Here is a 19,732-nt window from a genome sequence, read left to right on the forward strand (position 1 = left end):
TTGTAATCCAATAACCGAAACACTCACTTGCCAAGCAAGTGAGGGGAGATGACAAGGTCCTTTAGTCCATGAACTTGAGCAAGGCTAGGAAATAACTTGATACTTGGAACACAAGGCTTGATTCAAGACAACAAGGTAACGAGGAGCAGGAACAAGATCCATGGAATTACTTGGTAAAATCCGGGAAGCAAAGCGAGGCTGAATCCTGGAAAACAAGGCAAGGTCCGCGAAGGTAAACAAGGCTGGGAACAGGAGCGAAGGCTTGAAATCAGGGACAAGGCTTGAAACAGGAACGAGGCTTGGAAACGGAGCGCGCTGTCCACACACAACTTACTCCAGTAGCTGACGAATTGACTCCGCAAGATGTCTTTGTGGGTAAAACACCTAAATAGGGTCTAGTTTTCCCACCAAAGAGCAGTTCTCTGGGGAACTAGAAACGAAAGCTAATCTCTGAGTCCAGATGCATGACTCCTTAAGGTTTCCCATGGAAAGCAGGCTTAATCAGCTGAATTCTTAGCAGCTATCCTAGCACTCCTACGAGAGGCCGCTTGAACAGCTCTCTGATGTTTACAAAACTCGTGGCGAGAAAACACAGGAGATTTAGGCTCAGGGTTTGTTTGACAGATTTCTGGAAGACAAATCTCTTGCAGGTGCAAGGTTCCCAAATCTGGCTGGGAAGGTTCCAATTCTGACTGAGACGGTAAAAAACCCAAGTTCTCCTCTTCGTCTGGAACTACAGTGCCTTGAACGGGACTACATGGCCCATGACTCATCACACAGCCGTACTTGAGAAGGTAGTGGGAGCGCGAGAAGAGCCTCCCCGGATGATCTCAAGGTCCGCACTGGCTCATAGGAGGAGATGCGATCACGGAGATAGGTAGGGCCTTTCTTAGAAAGTTGTGTACTCTTCTTTGTTAGAACATTTTAAACAGAGATGGAATGGCTAATCTCTTGGGGAGTGTTGGTTTCTGGACTGGGAGGGGCTTGTTGGGTGTCACGGTTGCTTCTGGCTCTACAATTCTATAGTCCTATGAAACAGGAAAATAACCCATTCCCAATCAAGGTCATTTACAATGAAATAGATGTCTTTTCCCCGGGGTAAGGCATTTAACTGCAGTGTTACATCTCCACCTGACCTCTGTATAACTGCTGAGCTGGCTAAGGCATTGCTCAAAATACAGAAACACGTATCCATTGATTACATGTGGCTGACCTAAGCCAGTATGAACAAAGTAAAGATCTCTCTTACTTACAGATATCTTATATGGAATGGTATCCTATTGAATGAAGTCATTCTCAAAGAGTAATTGCAAGAAGACTAGAACACAGGCATTTATTGCAGAAAATATTTAGCAACCAAGCTGTAATGTATGCATTGCTTTCTCTCTAGCTTTACAATGTACTAGGATAGTTCAAAGTAAATCTACCCTTCATTTACCTGCCCCACTCTTTCTGTAGCACAAATCATTTGCTTAGAAGTGCCAATACCTCCTAGGCTACCAGCTTCTTCAAAATATTTAATTTCTAATCAATTTAAATATTATTTTCAAAAGATAGTGCTTGTTGCTGTTAGTTTGCAGATATACCACCACCTCCTCTCTATGAAGGCTAAGCAGGCTAAGAGGTAAAACCCTGAGAAATGTTGCAAGGAAAACATACTGACAAGAATTCCATAACACTCTTCTGCTTTCTGTAGGGGAAGCTAACCAAAATGTCATAAGCATCATCTACTTTCTATAGAAGGTATCTAATGCACAATAAAAAAGAAATAGCCAAGAGGTATCAAGTCAGCCAAGACACTTTGAGAGAGGACTCTGAACCTTACCAGCATTTTTCCAGCATGTTTAACCTGATTGTATTATAACAGGGATTATAAAACACACACACACACACACAAAACAACAACAAAGCTTCATTACCAAAAGTTTGTTTTCCTTGATTACACACAACAGTTTTGTCCACTGTCCAAATCGTTTCTTTCTTAAAAGGAAGGCACAGATTTTGGCATCCTTAACAAGGTCCATGGATGCTTCCTCAGAAGGCCACTGGTGTCTCGTTTTTTTCCCTTTCCCATCCTCGTCCTCTTCATCATAAGATTCATAAGAGCTGCTCATGGCATCAGAATCATAATCTTAAGACAAAAGCAGGGGTTGGATAGACAGTTCTATTAAAATCAATCAGTCACAGATCATAATCCAACACAGCAATATTTTGTAGTCCCTTCTGAGTGAGCTTATGTCTGATATAAAAAAAGTTACATGATTTCAGTATGTGAATTGTGGTATTTAATACTATTAATTTTTTAAAAGAAATGCCAAATCTGTAGAGTATATGTTAAGAAAAATACTATGATTTACACTATATCTTCATTAGCAAAACTGACCAATTAAAATGATTAGCCACTATAGTCAAAGCAACTCTGGTCTCATTTTAAAATTAATGATGTCTTATATGAACATATTATTGTGTTGTATTGGTTTTCATCCTTTTTTAAAATGATATTTGTACACTGGAATTTGGAACTCCTTTTAGAATGTTTCAATCTATTGTGAGAGTGTATTATTCGTTTTTAAAAGAACTATATAGTAGTTATATAATTTAAATGGCATTTAATAATTGTAATGAATAAGTAAGTGTAGGATTAATTTTTAATTAACTGTGTATTTATTTTATTACAATTATTAAATGCCATTTAAATTATACACTTACACTTACACTTACTTATTCAACGAGTTACACAAAGTTCAGTGAGACGTTAAAAATGATTGCCCACAGATTGCCAGTTTGGAACAATGGCTTCAGGTATATTGCATTATTTGCTTAAATGCCAGTATCATATGACCTCTGTGAAGCATACAATAAAACTTGTTTCGCTATTTCAACCATCATACAATAATAACACAAATAGAAAGCTAAAAGCATATTGAACAATTTGACGAATTAAAAACCAGTTAAAATGGTTTTGAACAAAATGTAAAACCATAACACATTTAGATCTGGATAACATCAAACAGAATCCCAAGGTACTTATTAAAAGGCATTTTTACTTGGCACTGGAATGTCAGCATTGTTGGCATCACTTGAGGCTCTAAATGGCTATCAAAGTATCAGAATTAAAAAGGAATCCTTTTGTAACATATGCAAGTTGTGGTGGGAAAGATGCATTTTAACTTAATGTTCATGTGGTCTGCCCTTGTTTTTCATTGTCTCCTTGTTTTAATTTGTAATGGATATTATTATTTATTGTATTGCTTATTGTATTGTGATGTGTTGTTCTTTTATATGCTGTTTATATTGTATTGTTTTGGGCATGGCCCCATGTAAGCCGCCCCGAGTCCTCGTTGGGGAGATGGTGGCGGGGTATAAATAAATTATTATTATTATTATTATTATTATTATTATTATTATTATTATTATTATTATGCCTTGAAGCAAAAAATAGCCCTGCCCTGTCCCTTTCAATACCAACTCTATAGAACCTCATTAAATAAGGAGTATTAGGCCGGGATACCAACCTAACTAAAACCTGCTGACTTCACAGTCTGATGCTATTCATCTCAAGAACTAGCTGCGGCAGTTCTTTCTGTATTTCATTTGGGACCTGAATTACAGATCATTTGCTAGCTGCTCAGCCCTGTTAATATTTTCTATCTTCTCTCTCAAGGTTTGACCTATCATACAGTTTGCTTATGGTCCAATAATAGGAATGGATTATTTCATTCTACCAGAGTCATTCATTTGTCTTGGCAAAGTCACAGAAATATTACAGAGTCAAGCTAGTTTACTATTTGGAAGAGCAAGATGGTTTTCAACACTTACACAGTTTACAGTAAACATAAAGTAATATTCCTGGCAATCAATAGCAAAGGAATTGCTCAACTGTAAAACAGTGGCACAGGATCAATGTTAGCTGGCCAACTGGACAAACAGGCACAAAGGAATCCAATCCAACAAAAACAGATGTTCAAATAGAGATTTAAGCTTAAGGGGCGTCAGGTTTTTCCCCCCTTCTCTCCGTGTTTGTTTCATGTGATAAAACAAGAGTGAAGAATCAGTTGCCTCTTCCCATCTTGTGTCACTTCCACCATCCCTCACGATTTAATATCTTCAATGTTGCTGCTGGGAATTGAGTCCCAACAACCTCTGGGAGGACACATGTTATCTACTCCTGTTATAAAAACAGTGAAATTTAATGAGAAGAGACATTCTTTGTAGAGACTTTTTATGTCTATTTTACTTACTGGATGTAATGTACTCAGGAGCCTTCCCTGGACTGAGTGGTACAGCCTCTTCGTAGTAACCTTCAGGAAGAGATGAGGATGGCAGTGGAGGAGGGCCATTATCTGGAGGCTAAATAGGGGAGAAATAACTAAGACTCACTAACCAAGCCAAGTATCAAGGAGAGATTTCAGTCCAGGCTTCTTTCAGAATCATAAGGAGAACGTAATTTTCTTCCAAGGGTACATGAGTTGGCCATTAAAAAAATTCACCATCAAAGGGCACAAAATACCTATTTGTGTGCCTCTCTATTGGCATAAACCAGCATGGTGTAATAGTCTGAGCACTGGATTAGGACTCTGGAGACCTGGCTTGAATCCCCATCCAGTCGTGGAAACCCACTGGGTTGCCTTGGGCAAGTCACATTTCCACAGACTCTGAGAAAGGCAAACTCGCTGTGAACAAGTATTGTTAAGGAAACCCTTAAAATACATCAGAAATTACTTGAAAACACACAATAACAACACTAAAGCTGTAACAACAAGGTAGGTTTTTTTTAAAAGAAAAAAAAATCACATAAACATACGGAGCCACAACAGACATCCCACCAAAAGCTCTTATCCTATAATCACAACAGTATTCAAAAGGGAAACGTATTTGAAGTATTTGACCCACAGCCTAGAAGAGCACTGACCTGTACCTAAAAGTCTATCTAGATAATTTAATAAGAAATTAAGAAATTAGCAGACACCATGGAAAGAATTCAAGGGAAACAAACTACCTCGGGAAAAGGCCACTAACATAAATAAAATCTTCAAGGGGGAGAGGAATGAATGCAATTATTTTAAAACAAGTCAGATTCAGTACAGAATATTATGGACCTACTGATAATAAAGAAGCAGGATTTCCAGAGATGATCCAGAGGAAACTCTGCCAAAAAACCTTCCATACTAATACATTTTGCAATAAAAAGGTTCATGTTTTATTAAGATATTTTTACTTTGCCAAGGAACCACAAAACATGAAAAATCAGCTTCAATTAATTTCAATAGATTCACTGGGGGTAATAAAAACACTAAGGTCAGAAAACCTGTAATGTGGCAGAAGTCATTAAGACAGAGGAATGGCTATTCCAGATGTTGATCATGTGGCTGCTTTAAACATTAAGTATAACACCAAATAAGAATTGTTCATGTTGAGTTTTAGAACAATGACAAAATGTTGGTGCATGGCATACTCCTGTTGAGGCTTTCAGCTCAGCAGACATTTCTCTCTCTCATGATATTCTATATTATTCTCCTACATTATCTATCAGTATTCCTTAACCAAAGAACTTGATAAAAATTCATCTGGATATCTGGGAAATATGCTTCACCCTTTCCTTTCCTCCCTATTTGTTGATGAAGAGGTTACTCTGCAAATCGTACCATTCTGTTAATAATGCCCTTTGTATGCTAGGGGTCTGGTTTGGTTAAATAAGAAGACCCATTTGGAAAATGAGTTTGTCATAAGCCCATGAGACTGTGTGGACTTTCATTTTGAAGCACATAATTAATATTAATAGCTGAGAACAAATAATATATGAAAAAAACAAGGTGAATAAATGTTTCCTTTTTCATGTGGAGCTGGCAATCAAACCATGGAAAAAAATCAACACAAGATAATTACCAGCGATGCCATACCATGACAAAAATGTAATATATAATAATTATTTAGGAAAGAATTGGGGTGTACAACCCCCTTCAAATATTGTCATGTACTACCTAATGATAATGTATGGGTAAATCTTTAAATTAATTATGAAGATCATTAGGTTTAGTATGTTGAGGTAGATATAAAATTGAAACAAGTTATTGAAAACATGAAACTATGACTGGAAAGAGTTGAACAAGAAAACAATAGAAGATTCAGCTCTAGCTCCTGTGACATGGATAGGAAAAAAGGCTTTTTATTTTAATACTTGTCTTAATAATTAATGTTTGCATTACTAACCATTTTTGTCATTCTTGTTAAATGGCTATTTAGACCAGTAGTTCTCAACCTAGGGTCCCCAGATGTTTTCAGCCTACAACTCCCAGAAATCCCAGCCAGTTTACCAGCTGTTATGATTTCTGGGAGTTGAAGGCCAAAAATATTAGAGGACCCCAGGCTGAGAACCACTGATTTAGACGCTTTTAATTGTATTTAATTTTTGCATTTGTATCCCCTTTGCTCTTTCTGAGCCCTAGCTTTAAGAGTTCAGCTCTAGATGCTAAACTACTCTTGTTAGTGGGACCAGACAAATGTGGTAATATGTCCTTTAAATCTTCCTGCTACTGTTGATAAATGTTAATGTTTGTAGCTTTTGCATTTCAATTATGCTCATGTTCTGTGCTCACCCAAGGATATGCATAAGTGTTTGTCAAATGAGCCACCACTTCACACATGAGATGAAGCGGACCACAGCCTATGAAAGCTTATGCCAAACAAAAAATTTCAATCTTTATAATGTTGGGAAATCATCCTGGACTACCCAAGTCCAAATGTAGTTAGATTGATGATAGAGTTAGATTGAGGGAATCCTTTCCCTGTTTCCAAAGCATGCCTAGACAGGCTTTACTGTGTTTCACTCTATCCTGTTTACGTCACATCCCTTACTTTGAAGTTAGTAGAAATGTGAATCTTTAGGGACACTAACTTCCCATTGGTCAGAATGCCTTTTATGGCCCCAATAAACTGGACCATGCGGTTGGAGCCATTTTGGTTCTCTCTTCTTTCTCCCTTTGTTCTTCAAGCTAACAAGCAGCATCCTGTCATCTCTCCTGGCAAGATGTAACTATGTAGATGTTTGTTATTTTTCCTTTCTTATTTTTCCTTAGAAACCAGTCTATAGTAATCTAGACAGCTTCCAAGCCTTTCTATCTACAATGGAGTTCTTTTTACCTAAATAAATACTTTTTGAACTTTTATTGAGACTCTGCAGTCCATTGCAATCCTAAAGGCTTCTCTTGCTCACCAGTGTAAGTAACTATTGCATTTGAAAGCTTTGCTTTTGCTACTCTGCTGATTTTGGTGGAATCTCCCCCCAGAGAGGGTTAAATTGAGTCTAACCGCTCAGAGATTACCACAACATATAATGCCAATACACTCTCTTGTTCTTTTTGCTGCAAAGGACTGCCATGGCTATGCACTACCTCCATAACCAGGAACTCAATACTAGTAAAGGCTATCAAATACTATCAGTACTAAATATTACTAGTTATTTAACAAATGCTATTGAATAAAAAGGCAGCACAACTTCAATTATTACATATTATTAACATATTCTAATATTCAATAATATTGTAATCCAACCACCAAATACTATCTATATCTTATCTTATCTTATCTATCTATCTATCTATCTATCTATCTCTATCTCTATCTCTATCTCTATATCTAAACGTCAACATTTGTGTGTATATATGTATTTTCCAAGATGGCCTCCACTTTCAGAGAGCACTGTAACTCTCACCAACAACAGATCTGGATCAAACTTGGCACATAGAACCCCCCTCCCCTTCCCATGACCAGCAGAAAATATTGGAGGGGTTTGGGGATTGACCCTGGATTCTGGATTCACCAACATCCAAATACCACTCTGAACCCAGCCAACGATGGGTATGGGACAAACTTGGCACATACACCCAACATGACCAGCTTTGAATAATGGTCAGGTTTGGGGAGATTTGTAGTTCACCCACAATCAAAGAACACTGTGAACCCAACCAATGGCGGATCTGGACCAAATGTGGAACACATAATAATTTGGAGGTGATTGACCTACGATTTTGGAAATGTAGTTCACCCGCAATCAAAGCATACTGTGAACCCAACCAACAATGGATCTGGATAAAACTTGGCACAGATACCCAACATGGCCAACTTTGAGTACTAGTGGGGGGGGGGGGGGTTGGGGGGGGAGTTCACCCACGATTTGGGGAATTGTAGTTCAGCCGCAACCGAAGAACACTGTGAACCCAACCAGTGATAGATCTGGACCAAACTTTGCACACATCCACCTTAATACTGGTGAGGTTTGGAAAGAACTGCCCTTTAATATTGGGAGTTATAGTTCACCCACATCCACAGAGTACTGTGAACCCAACCAATGATAAATCTGGACCCAACTCGGCACAAAGACCCAACATGGACAACTTCGAATACTGGTGTGGTTGGAACAATAAAAGATGATGATGGAAGTTATAGTTTACTCACATTCCTATGCATTTTATAATGGGTCAATTTTTAAAATCCAAAACCCAACTATGAATACTTTTTATGTTAATGATTACCAAAGACCTAACCAGGGCATCACCGGGTACCGAAGCTAGTTAAATATATTTTACACATAAATTTTCCACCAGTTTCCAGGTTCTTTGGAAACTTGTCAGGAATTTCTCAATGAAAAGATCAGCTGAGAGACAGCTTGTCCATTATCATTACCAATCACCGTCTGCAATGTTCAGCCACAGGAATGTCTGGTGTGAACTAAGCATGAAACTAAGACCAGAATCTTCTGCAACATTCAGGGTTTCTATAAAAGGCAGATTTCTTACATATGATCTCAAATTCATTTCCCAAAGGCAGATAAGTTTTCACACCACTGTGACACATTACTGCATATCAACTATCAACTGAAAAATATCAGCTATCAAATAACAAATACTTAAGTCAAATAATTAAGACCATCAAATTCAGCTGTAAAATATTGATGGAATTCACAGATGCAATCTGGACAATACTCAACATGAACATTCATTTCAGTGATACTTAGATGTGAACAGGGAAATTTGCTGTGTAACTAGTTGAGGATATTGGCTAAAGGTGAAAGAGGCAAATTGTTATATCCACATTAAAATAAGGAAGAAAAGTATGTGAAATAACATCATTGCATATACTGAACAAAAATGGCTGAAGAAAGAAGGCAAGCTAGTTCTCGCCTATAGATAAGGTTCAGTTTAAATAGCAACAAAAATTAAAATAACAATATTTTTGCTGTAGAGATAAATGAAGAGATCTCAGAATGGATCTTATGCGAGAAAAGAGAGCATGAAGATTACTATTTAATAGATGGGATTTTAATTTTTATAAATGTGTTGCCGAATAATTTTGTTGGCACTTTGTATAAAAATGTTGATAACATTTTGAATATTAAGTTTGATTTATTTATTGTGTGTTCTTAAGCTGTATCGACACACTATTTTGAAGATTGTAGATTATAGACTGAAGTAACAAGTTGATTGTAACATTGATACTTACCATAAAGGTTCCTTTTCTGCAGTAGTAGGGAGGGATTCCTTGCAGTAGGGATTCCTTGCGGAAGGATTCTCATACACTCCAGGGGCAAGGCTTCCTAAATAATTAACCAACTTCCTCCACCCTAAGTGGGAGAGCTAACCACTCCCCGACCCTAGTGGAAAAATAACAAGTTCTAATCTGCTCCCTAAGAAAGAATGGAGCATCAACTCAATTCAAGGGAAAAACCAGAAAAGAACACAAACACACTGTGAAAATGCTTAAACTAGCCAACAGGGCAACCAGGATTCCCTTGCCACTACTGCAGAAAATGCATTTTAATAGTAAGTAAACATATTCCATTTCTGTTCAGTGTGGGGAGGCATCTATGATGTGTAGATCATAACCAAGTTATCAATTCAGAGTGAACCTAACCCACAATAATGTTACCGAGTAACCACCTTCTGCAACACATGCCTCCCTAAGTTTGCCTCTGCAAAAGCAAATTCTTTAAGGCCAAACAAATAAAGGAAGAAGCACAGGTGGCAACCTCACAAATCTTTACTAGAGACTACAGTATCAAATATCTCTGATCTTGTGGCACAATTATCCCTCCAAGCCCACTCAGTACAAATTTTCAGCCTTCTAGACCAGGGGTCCTCAAACTTTTGAAGTGGAGGGCCGATTCATGGTCCCTCAGATTGCTGAGGGGCCGAATTATCATTTGGAAAAAAAAAACGAACAAATTCCTATGCTCACAGCACATGTCTTATTTATAGTGCAAAAAAACCCCCCAACATTTATTTATTTACAGTATTTACTACATTTACACCCCACCCTCTCTCATCCCGAAGGGGACTCAGAGCAGCTTACAAGTTGTATGTACATACAATATATTATATTATTAGCATAGCACAATATTAGCATTATATATTACTATATTGTACTATACCATTATAACGTAATATTATTAGTAACATTACATTTAATATATAATATATAATTAATATTATTATATTATACAATATTATTATATTATATTATTATTAGCCGCCCTGAGTCCCCTATTGGGTGAGAAGGGTGGGGTAGAAATACTGTAATAAATAAATAAATATTATATTGTATTACATTATAATATTATTATCAATATTATATGTATATACAATATATTATATTATTAGGATTGCACAGTATTAGTAAATTAAAGAACAATACAATATTTAAAAATAAAAACAATTTTAACCAACATACTGTGTAAAATCAGGATCTCAATGGGAAGTGTGGGCCTGCTTCTGGCCAATGAGATAGTCAAGCTAAGTAGGATTGTTGTTGTTGTGTCTTCAAGTCATTTTGGACTTTGGGCGAGCCTACGTCTAAAACTGAGGGCGGGGGCCAGGTCAATGACCTTGGAGGGCCGCATCCGGCCCCCGGGCCTTAGTTTGGGGACCCCTGTTCTAGACTGTTGCTGTTGCTCTCCTCCCCATAGTAGATTCCTCAAACAAAACACAGCATTGGCTTACAAAAGCCAGCTGACTTAGCCAAAAAAAACTGAGAGTTCTACACACATCCAAACTATGGCAATTCTGTCCCTTCTATGCCTTAGGATCAGAACAAAAGAAAAGCGAAACAATCTTTGGAGCCTAATAAAAAGTTGAATTCACCTTAGGTCGAAATGGTGGGTCCAAAAAAACCACATAATCCTTATGAAAGATAAAATTCCTTGCACACAAAGAATTCCAAGCTGAAGTAATAGCAACTAAAATTAAAACATACAACCCACAAACCTGAACAGTTCAATAAATGACTGTAATAAAGTCTATAACACCAAATGAAGGTCCCATGTGGGAAAGCAGCAAATTGTGGAAAACAACGAAATGACCTTCAGAAAACTCTTTGAGTGTGGGATGAGGTAGATATAACTTCACTTCCTTCTGTCTTAACACCAATACATACTGCCTTAAAGCATTCACACTCAATACCATATCAGAATCTGCCTATAAAAATGCCAGTATGGGCCTCCCTGAGGTAGACTATGGATTCATACTTACGTTTATACCACGTTACTAGAGACACACCATATAAGACTCATGTAGCTATCTTGATGACTGAATTGACCTACAGATACTCAGTCTTCACAGTGTACAGAGGCGAGAGTTTCCTCACTGAAAAAACAGTGTGGCTTCTTTCAGTACAGACTAATATCAAGACCCTCATTGTTTGCTTATATTAGCATTTACAAAGATGTTACTGTGATCCATGCACTGGTATTTTCCATGCCAAGAATGTTTATCATGCACACTCAGCTCATAGCCATACTGGGTGGATGCTGAAGCCTCCACTTTAGCTGCCACTGCCATTTCCCACCCTTCCCATAAATCATGGGCCCCAGCTGCTTGTTGGGCAATAAAACAAATCCATCAACAAGGGTTGGGGAGAAAAAGGTGGCCAAAATAAGACTAGCAGAGGAAACAATACCGCTAACACATATGGCCAAAGCTGTATTTTCCGCATGAAATCCCCTCAGACTGGCTATATGCACACACCCTCCAGGTGCTGTCCAAGTCACCCACATCATCTGGTCCTCTCATCAGGGGATAGCTCTCTTTCACTCCATCTTACTTCGCAAGCAAGTCTTAGGCCCCTTCCACATGGCTGTATAAAATCCACATTGAACTGAATTATATGGCAGTGTGGACTCGGACAATCCAGTTCAAAGCAGATATTGTAAATTATCTGCCTTGATGTTCTGAGTTATATGGATGTGTGGAATAATAATAATAATAATAATAATAATAAGTTTTGGACAGTGGAGAGTACTGTATTCAGATCTTTCATGAGAGGCACCAGGTGTCTCTTGGGCGCTGTTTTTAGAGTTGGGAGCCGCTTTCTTATTGCATTTGCTGCAGCATGAGCCATGATCTTATCCTTGAGCTCTTGTTGTCTTGCTGTCAAGGTTCCTGGTGGTTCAACAGGTGTTTCAAGTGCTGGTTCTTCAAATTCTTGCAAAAGCTCCACACTTTCTTCTGGTTCAATCTGTTCCACCATTCCAAGTGTTGCTGTAGTCTCTGCTGCTGTCTGTGCTGTGGTCTGATGGTAATTTACTTTGCAAATTTTCTGGATTTCTTCGAATTCAACTTCACTGAACACTTCGTTTCTAATTATGAATCTTCGTTGGTCAGCCAGTCGGGGTTCTGTTATCTGTGAGTCAGGGTACTCTTGTTTCCACAGCTGATGCATCCTTTTTTGGTAGCCACGCCTTTGAGGTTCAGATTTGTAGTAGCATTTCATAATTGTGCGACTGTTCATTTGTATTTTGATTCTGTAGCTCATTTGTCGATGGACATCCAGAATCAGCAGCATCCACCGTGGTCCTTTTTATCCTGGGCGATGACCGAGCCAGTACAGACTTCGTTTTAGTTTGATTCTCCATAATGCTAATGGGTTAGGTGCTCTTAGTTCCACTCCTCAGCTGAGGCCTCTCTGGCTTGGTTGGACCTGCCGGTAGTTACACTACCGCCAGCACAGCCCTCAGTCATCATTGGAGTGGTTAAGCCCCCCCCCACCACCACCACGTCAAGATGGCACAATTGAACAAACAAACCAGTACGCCTACAGTGCAGCAGTGATAGTAACAGAAGAGCTTGGGCTCCTACAACCAAGGCAGGCCCAAAGAAAACCGACTGGAAAACCAAAATGGAAGGTCAGGCTAGAGTTGAAAATCAAAAAGCTTAGATCAGATGCAAGTAACCTGAAAAATATGAAAGAGAAGAAACTGAAGAATGACAAAATCAAGCAATACCTGATCCAAAAGTATTGGCTGAACACCAGAAAAATTGAAGCTTTGGAAATCGTGAAAGAACAAATTACAGCAACAGCCAGAAAAATTGAAAGATATGAAGCCAGAATCATCCAATACAGACAAAATCGACTGTTTCAATCAGACCAAAGACGGTTCTATCAGAGTCTGAACCAAACAACAGACACAGTAACCATAAAGCCAGAGAAAACTGCAACAACAAAGTTCTGGAAAGAACTTTGGGAAAATAATAAGAACTACAACAAAAACGCTGGGTGGATAAAGGAGTGTGAAGGAAAATTCTCACAGAACAAAATGGAACAGATGGAAATAACAACTGAAATGATCAGCAAACGAGTGCAAAAAGTCAAGAACTGGACATCACCTGGTAGTGATCGACTTCATGGATTTTGGCTCAAACATCTGATTAGTTTACATGAAAAAATGGCCCAAAAATGAGATGCTGCAGAAAGGAAGTATCAGTGCATGACTAACAACTGGAAGAACTTACCTGATACAAAAGGATCCAGCCAAAGGAGCAGCACCAGGAAACTACAGGCCAATAACGTGTCTGCCCACTATGCTTAAACTACTGACTGGCATCATAGCTGACAAAGTTCAAGATTATCGTGAAGAAAAAAACATCTTGCCAGATGAATAGAAAGGCAACAAACGGAAAAGCAGGGGCACAAAAGACCAGTTACTGATTGACAAAATGATTCTGGAGAACTGTAAGAGCCGAAAAGCTAATCTTCACATGATGTGGATTGACTACAAAAAGGCCTTTGGCTCACTCCCACACAGCTAGATCATCAAGTGCCTGGACGCCATCGGGATTTGTAAAAACGTTGGCACCTTCATTGAAAACATGATGGAGCACTGGAAAACTGAACTGTTTGTTGGAAATGAAAGCTATGGACTTGTCAACATCAGAAGAGGAATTTTCCAGGGAGATTCATTGTCCCCTCTGCTTTTCATTATTGCCATGATCCCTCTGTCAACAATCTTACAAAAAACAAATCTTGGCTATCAAACATCTAAGAAATCTCACAAAATTTCACATCTGAGGTACATGGATGACCTGAAGCTGTATGGGAAAACGGAAACTGAAATCCAGTCTCTGACCAACACTGTCCGAATTTTTAGCACTGATATCAACATGGAGTTTGGTTTGGACAAATGCTTGACAGTGGCATTGAAGAAAGGAAAAATCATTGAAAGTGAGGGCATAAATATGCCTACTGGCCAAACAATAAAGTGTCACCAGCCAGAGGCCTATAAATATCTGGGCATATTACAGCTGGACAACATTAAGCATGAACATGTGAAGACTGTGGTCAGCAAAGAATACACACAAAGGGTCAGAAAAATTCTCAAAAGCCAGCTCAATGGAGTCAACACCATCAAGGCCATAAACACCTGGGCCATACCTGTCATAAGATATACTGCTGACATGATAAATTGAACACAGGCGGAACTGGACAATTTGGACTGAAAAACAAGAAAACTCATGACCATTCATCATTCACTGCACCCTCGCAGTGATGTTGACCAGTTATATCTGCCTAGAAGATCAGGGGGCAGAGGACTCTTACAAGTAAAACAAGCAGTCAAAGAAGAAGAACATTCCCTGGCAGAATATGTAAAGCAAAGTGAAGAACCTGCTTTGATTGAAGTCAAAAATCAGAAACTCCTCAAAGCATAGCAGACAAAAAACCAGTGCAAGAAAACCGCACTACAAACTAGAGCTGACAACTGGCACAACAAAACATTGCATGGAAAGTTCCTTGACAAAATTGAAGGAAAAGCTGATAAGGAGAAGACCTGGCTCTGGCTCACGAATGGGACACTGAAGAAGGAGACAGAAGGCCTGATCCTTGCAGCCCAGAAGCAAGCCATCAGAACAAATGCAATTAAGGCCAAGATCAAAAAATCAGCTGATGACCCAAAATGCAGACTGTGCAAGGAAGCTGACGAAACCATTGATCATATCTTCAGCTGCTGTAAGAAAATCGCACAGACAGACTACAAACAGAGGCACAACTATGTGGCCCAAATGATTCATTGGAACTTATGCCACAAGTACCACCTCCCAGCAGTAAAGAACTGGTGGGATCACAAACCTGCAAAAGTATTGGAAAATGAGCACACAAAGATACTGTGGGATTTCCGAATCCAGACTGACAAAGTTCTGGAACACAACACACCAGACATCACAGTTGTGGAAAAGAAAAAGGTTTGGATCATTGATGTTGCCATCCCAGGTGACAGTCGCATTGACGAAAAACAACAGGAAAAACTCAGCCGCTATCAGGACCTCAAGATTGAACTTCAAAGACTCTGGCAGAAACCAGTGCAGGTGGTCCCGGTGGTGATGGGAACACTGGGTGCCGTGCCAAAAGATCTCAGCCGGCATTTGGAAACAATAGACATTGACAAAATCACGATCTGCCAACTGCAAAAGGCCACCCTACGCATCATCCGAAAATACATCACACACAGTCCCAGATACTTGGGAAGTGTTCGACTTGTGATTTTGTGATACGAAATCCAGCATATCTATCTTGTTTGCTGTGTCATAATAATAATAAGAAGAAGAATAAGAATAATAATAAGCTTATTTGTATCCCACCACCATCTCCCCCAGAGGGGACTCGGGGCGGCTCACAGAAATATCAGATACAAAACAATAATAATATACAATACATCAATGAACAATAACATGCACCAGTTATAATATTTAAACATTGACCAGAAAAATGAAACACACTTACTAAAAACATAGAATTAAAAACAGTGAGGTTGAATGATAGATTAGCAAAGTGCACATTATAAGTTGCAAACTCAGAAACATAGATAAAGTGCCACAGATTCGTTTGAGGTCAATTTGGGATCGAAGGGTCCTCAGTTAGGGTTGAGTAAGACTGGAGAAATCTCTCTCCAAAATCATTCTTCCAGCTGGGCTACAGCGCAGTTCATCCTGTGCACAGCAGGATGAAACAGGGGACAGGGTTAGCTCGCCATGCTAGGATGGAAGACATTACATTTTCTTAAAGCCCAGCCGCTGAAATATCTAAAAGAGCCAAAGCCAAAGCAAGGGTATCCGTACCACACTGAAAAGGAAAAATACATTCTAACCCATATTCTGAAGAAAAAGGAGCAAGACATGTCTTTATCATTAATGAACCATTTGTAAACACTCACCAACCATTGCTGAGGAATCTCTGGCAGAGGCATCTGGGGAGGAGCTGGTAAACTATTGACAACCTCTTGTTTCTGCACTTTTTCTTTCAGGTCAAAATCTAATGGAGAAGAGAAAAGGTTACTGAGAAATGGAAAGTCTTGGTGAAAAGAACAGGTTTTGTGACATCAATCCATCACTGGTATATGGGAAACTACAAGAAAAAAACTGTATTATTTGGACTAGAAAGAGCCAAGGGCAATGGAAAAGTTTCCTTACTGGAAAGAGTTTTTAAACTTTACTGTGAAGAAACGCACAGAACGCTACTGAAGCAATGCTTTTATGCCAGTCAAAAGAAAACTGAATACAAAAACACCAGTCCTTTCCTTTAAGGCAAGAGTTCCCAACCATTTTTTTGACCTGGGACCACTTAACCTGGGAACACTTTAACTAGGGACCACTCTCCAACATTAGTACCAAAAGGGTTACGAATAAATTTTTGTTCAACTTTAGATTCAGTTTGGTCATTTGGGGTGCTGATTCAGAAAATTGCATTGGATAGAACACATCAGCTCTAGTTTCTGATACAGAACATATGCTATCCAGTAGTTGCCATCTGCTCGCCCACACGTTTATTAAACTAGAGCTGATGTCGTCTATCCAGTGCAATTTTCTGAATCAGCACCCCAAATAACCCCAGGAACAGACTTAAAAACAAATACAACAAGAAAAAAAAATCTGTAGTAGTAATGGTGTGGCCGCAGACCATATTTTAGTTCTTGCGGACCACTAGTGGTCCACAACCATAGGTTGGGAACCACTGCTTTAAGGCCTGAGGTATTAAAGAATTTCTTGCCTGGCAAGAACTCTATAATGTTCCAAAGCTTTTTTGTTCCCTTGCAGAGGCCACAAGCACGAGTACAGACATTATATACACTAAAAGGGAACTTTATATTTCATTTTCCTGGTGCATTATATGCATACAGATTTGTTTCACTTTATACTGTGTGAAATAAAACCAAACTTATACTGACCTTTTGATGACTGTATTCTCAGAAGAATGTTAGTTAAAACTGCTTTTTTCTCCCTGACTGTGGATGTCAAGTATTCATGGTCCAGAAGTTGAAGAAACAATTGCAGTTCAACTATTAATTCTTCCATTGCTAAAAATTAAAAATATGCATCATTAAATTAAGGCTAATAGTGAAATTCAGAACAGACAACCTAACAGAACTAAAAACAGAAGCTGTTACTCCTGCTTGTTAAAATTATAATTAAAACCTGCTCTAGCCTGTTGTCATTTGAACCATTTGTTCTTTAGTTAGGAGTAGGCTTATATCTATATGGCTAAGGAAAAAATGGTATGCATCCAGCAGCACCTAAGGCATTGGGGGGGGGGGGGGCATTGCTTGCCCTTTCTAATGTAAATGGGTCACAAAAGGGCCCTTGGATTCTGTATGACAAATGTCATGTGATGTGCACCCATATTCCCATACAGCATTTAATGCCACTTTGATATTTTCAAGGTCTACCTTTTGACTGCTGAACCTACTCATGGAGGGATCTATTTATATGGCATAGCACAATTCCAGCTCCTGGTCTGATGTCAGGTGGTTTCCTTTAAGTATTCAGAAATTTCCAATTTCTGTGTCATGGCCAATTCAAGGGTTAACGGTTTCCATCCATGGGAGACTACTAAAAACAAATTTCTTATCCTGTGGTTCAATGGGAAAACATTTACAGGGATAAAGAAAAAAAAGAATGTTGCCTACACTGCTGTGCATAAATTTCCTCTCCCCCAAGGTTTTCCATAAAGAAAGTGGAATGTTTTTTTTCTGAGAAAGTATGAGAAAAGGGATTTTGCATTTCACGCAGAAATATAAAATGTTGCAACTGCCAATCAATTCAGAAAAATTATCAAAAGTACCCTGTCTTGCTAACCCCTCCATAAGAAGTAATGATGCTTTTTTTGCCTTCCCTATCACCCCATGCCTATAGGGAAGGTGTAGGGGCCTACCTATTTTCAATAGCTCAGCACTATTTCAACATTTCGATAGCTCAGTGTATTAAGGTATCATAGAATTCTTTACCATCACACTATGCATTGTCACTTCTCAACCTTCAATCAGTAGCCATATGAAATGGTAGACCACCACTATAGGCAGAAAACCAAAACAAGCAGTAGCTACTAATCTATGACCAACAATGTGTATTTGTAAACTTTCATGAATAGTGTGGGAAGATTCTTGCTGTTGTTTTAATATACCTTTAAGGTATTGACGGGCAGATAGGAGTTACAATTCAGCAACATTTGGAAGGCCACATTTTGTCCATGTTTGTGATAAGGAGAATTCACAAACATCAAACAACCACAAATATTTTATGTCACATACAGTGAGGTGAGATCATCATGAATAGCCACACATTTCCTCCTGCTAAACTCACCTCTCTGTTAGGAGGTAGTCCACATTGCCAGTCCTTTGCAAACCTTTGCTGTATGCTGATAGGTGTTCCACTTTTATTATTCCATTATGCATGAGAACAAATGTATTTTCTGTTAAGTGAAGATGTGCTAATACCAATATACTGATAGGCACGTATCTGCACACACAAACCTGGCAGAAAGGCTCACCTTCCAACAACCTATCTGTGCACCACTAACTCCTCTCTCCTGTTAGATAGTGAAGTAATGCAACCTACAAACTAGCCAAAGTGGCTTTAAAAGTTTGTGTTTTTGGTAAAACCTCTGAGGAAAAAGCAATTTTTTTTTGAAATGGATTAAAGAAGTACACTGTTTAGTAATAGTCATGGATGCCACTACATGGGGAGTACTTTTTTAGTCCATGTAGAGAGTTTTAAGTTATGGTTTGCTAAGGCAATCCTATGGTTTGAAAGACAAAATTTCTCCTGATTATTTAGAAAATTTAAAGTGTCATAGTGCAAAAACATCATTTTATTGATGCATTGTAGCATCCCAAAGCTTAAAATACAAAAGCAGTGTTGTTGTTTTTTTGTTCCGCCTGATTTGGATTTGAAAAGAAATTCACTCAAGAGTGGGAATAAAGTGTTACAGGTAATATAAGAAATGTATAAAAACAGTCTAGGACAATAGAAAATATCATTTGGGTATATTTTAAAACTCCAAAATAAACCTAAGAATAGCAGCAGCAGATACTACAGCATCTGGACACATTGGTCCCATCTTGTGGAGCCCATAATTTCTCATCCATCACAAAATTTCTGGTAAGCTTTGTTCTCAAATATTAAAAAAGAACAGAATA

The 19,732-nt window shown here is 38.6% G+C and overlaps 1 protein-coding gene across 4 annotated transcripts in view; it reads right to left on the reverse strand.

The window, feature by feature from the left end:
• The window catches only part of afap1 (actin filament associated protein 1), a 57,400-nt gene extending 39,788 nt beyond the window's left edge, over nt 1-17,612 (reverse strand). For all 4 annotated transcript variants that reach the window (XM_003220015.4, XM_003220014.4, XM_062979513.1 and 1 more), the window contains exons 1-4: nt 17,486-17,612; nt 16,475-16,572; nt 4,242-4,350; nt 1,920-2,131 (exon numbers count right to left, since the gene is read on the reverse strand). In XM_003220015.4, coding sequence (XP_003220063.2) covers nt 1,920-2,131; nt 4,242-4,350; nt 16,475-16,572; nt 17,486-17,612 — 546 coding nt within the window. The remainder of the gene's footprint in view (nt 1-1,919; nt 2,132-4,241; nt 4,351-16,474; nt 16,573-17,485) is intronic.
• Nucleotides 17,613-19,732: the final 2,120 nt, after the last annotated feature.

The sequence above is a fragment of the Anolis carolinensis genome, chromosome 4 (genome assembly GCF_035594765.1).
Source record: "Anolis carolinensis isolate JA03-04 chromosome 4, rAnoCar3.1.pri, whole genome shotgun sequence".
Taxonomy (NCBI): Eukaryota; Metazoa; Chordata; class Lepidosauria; order Squamata; family Dactyloidae; genus Anolis; species Anolis carolinensis.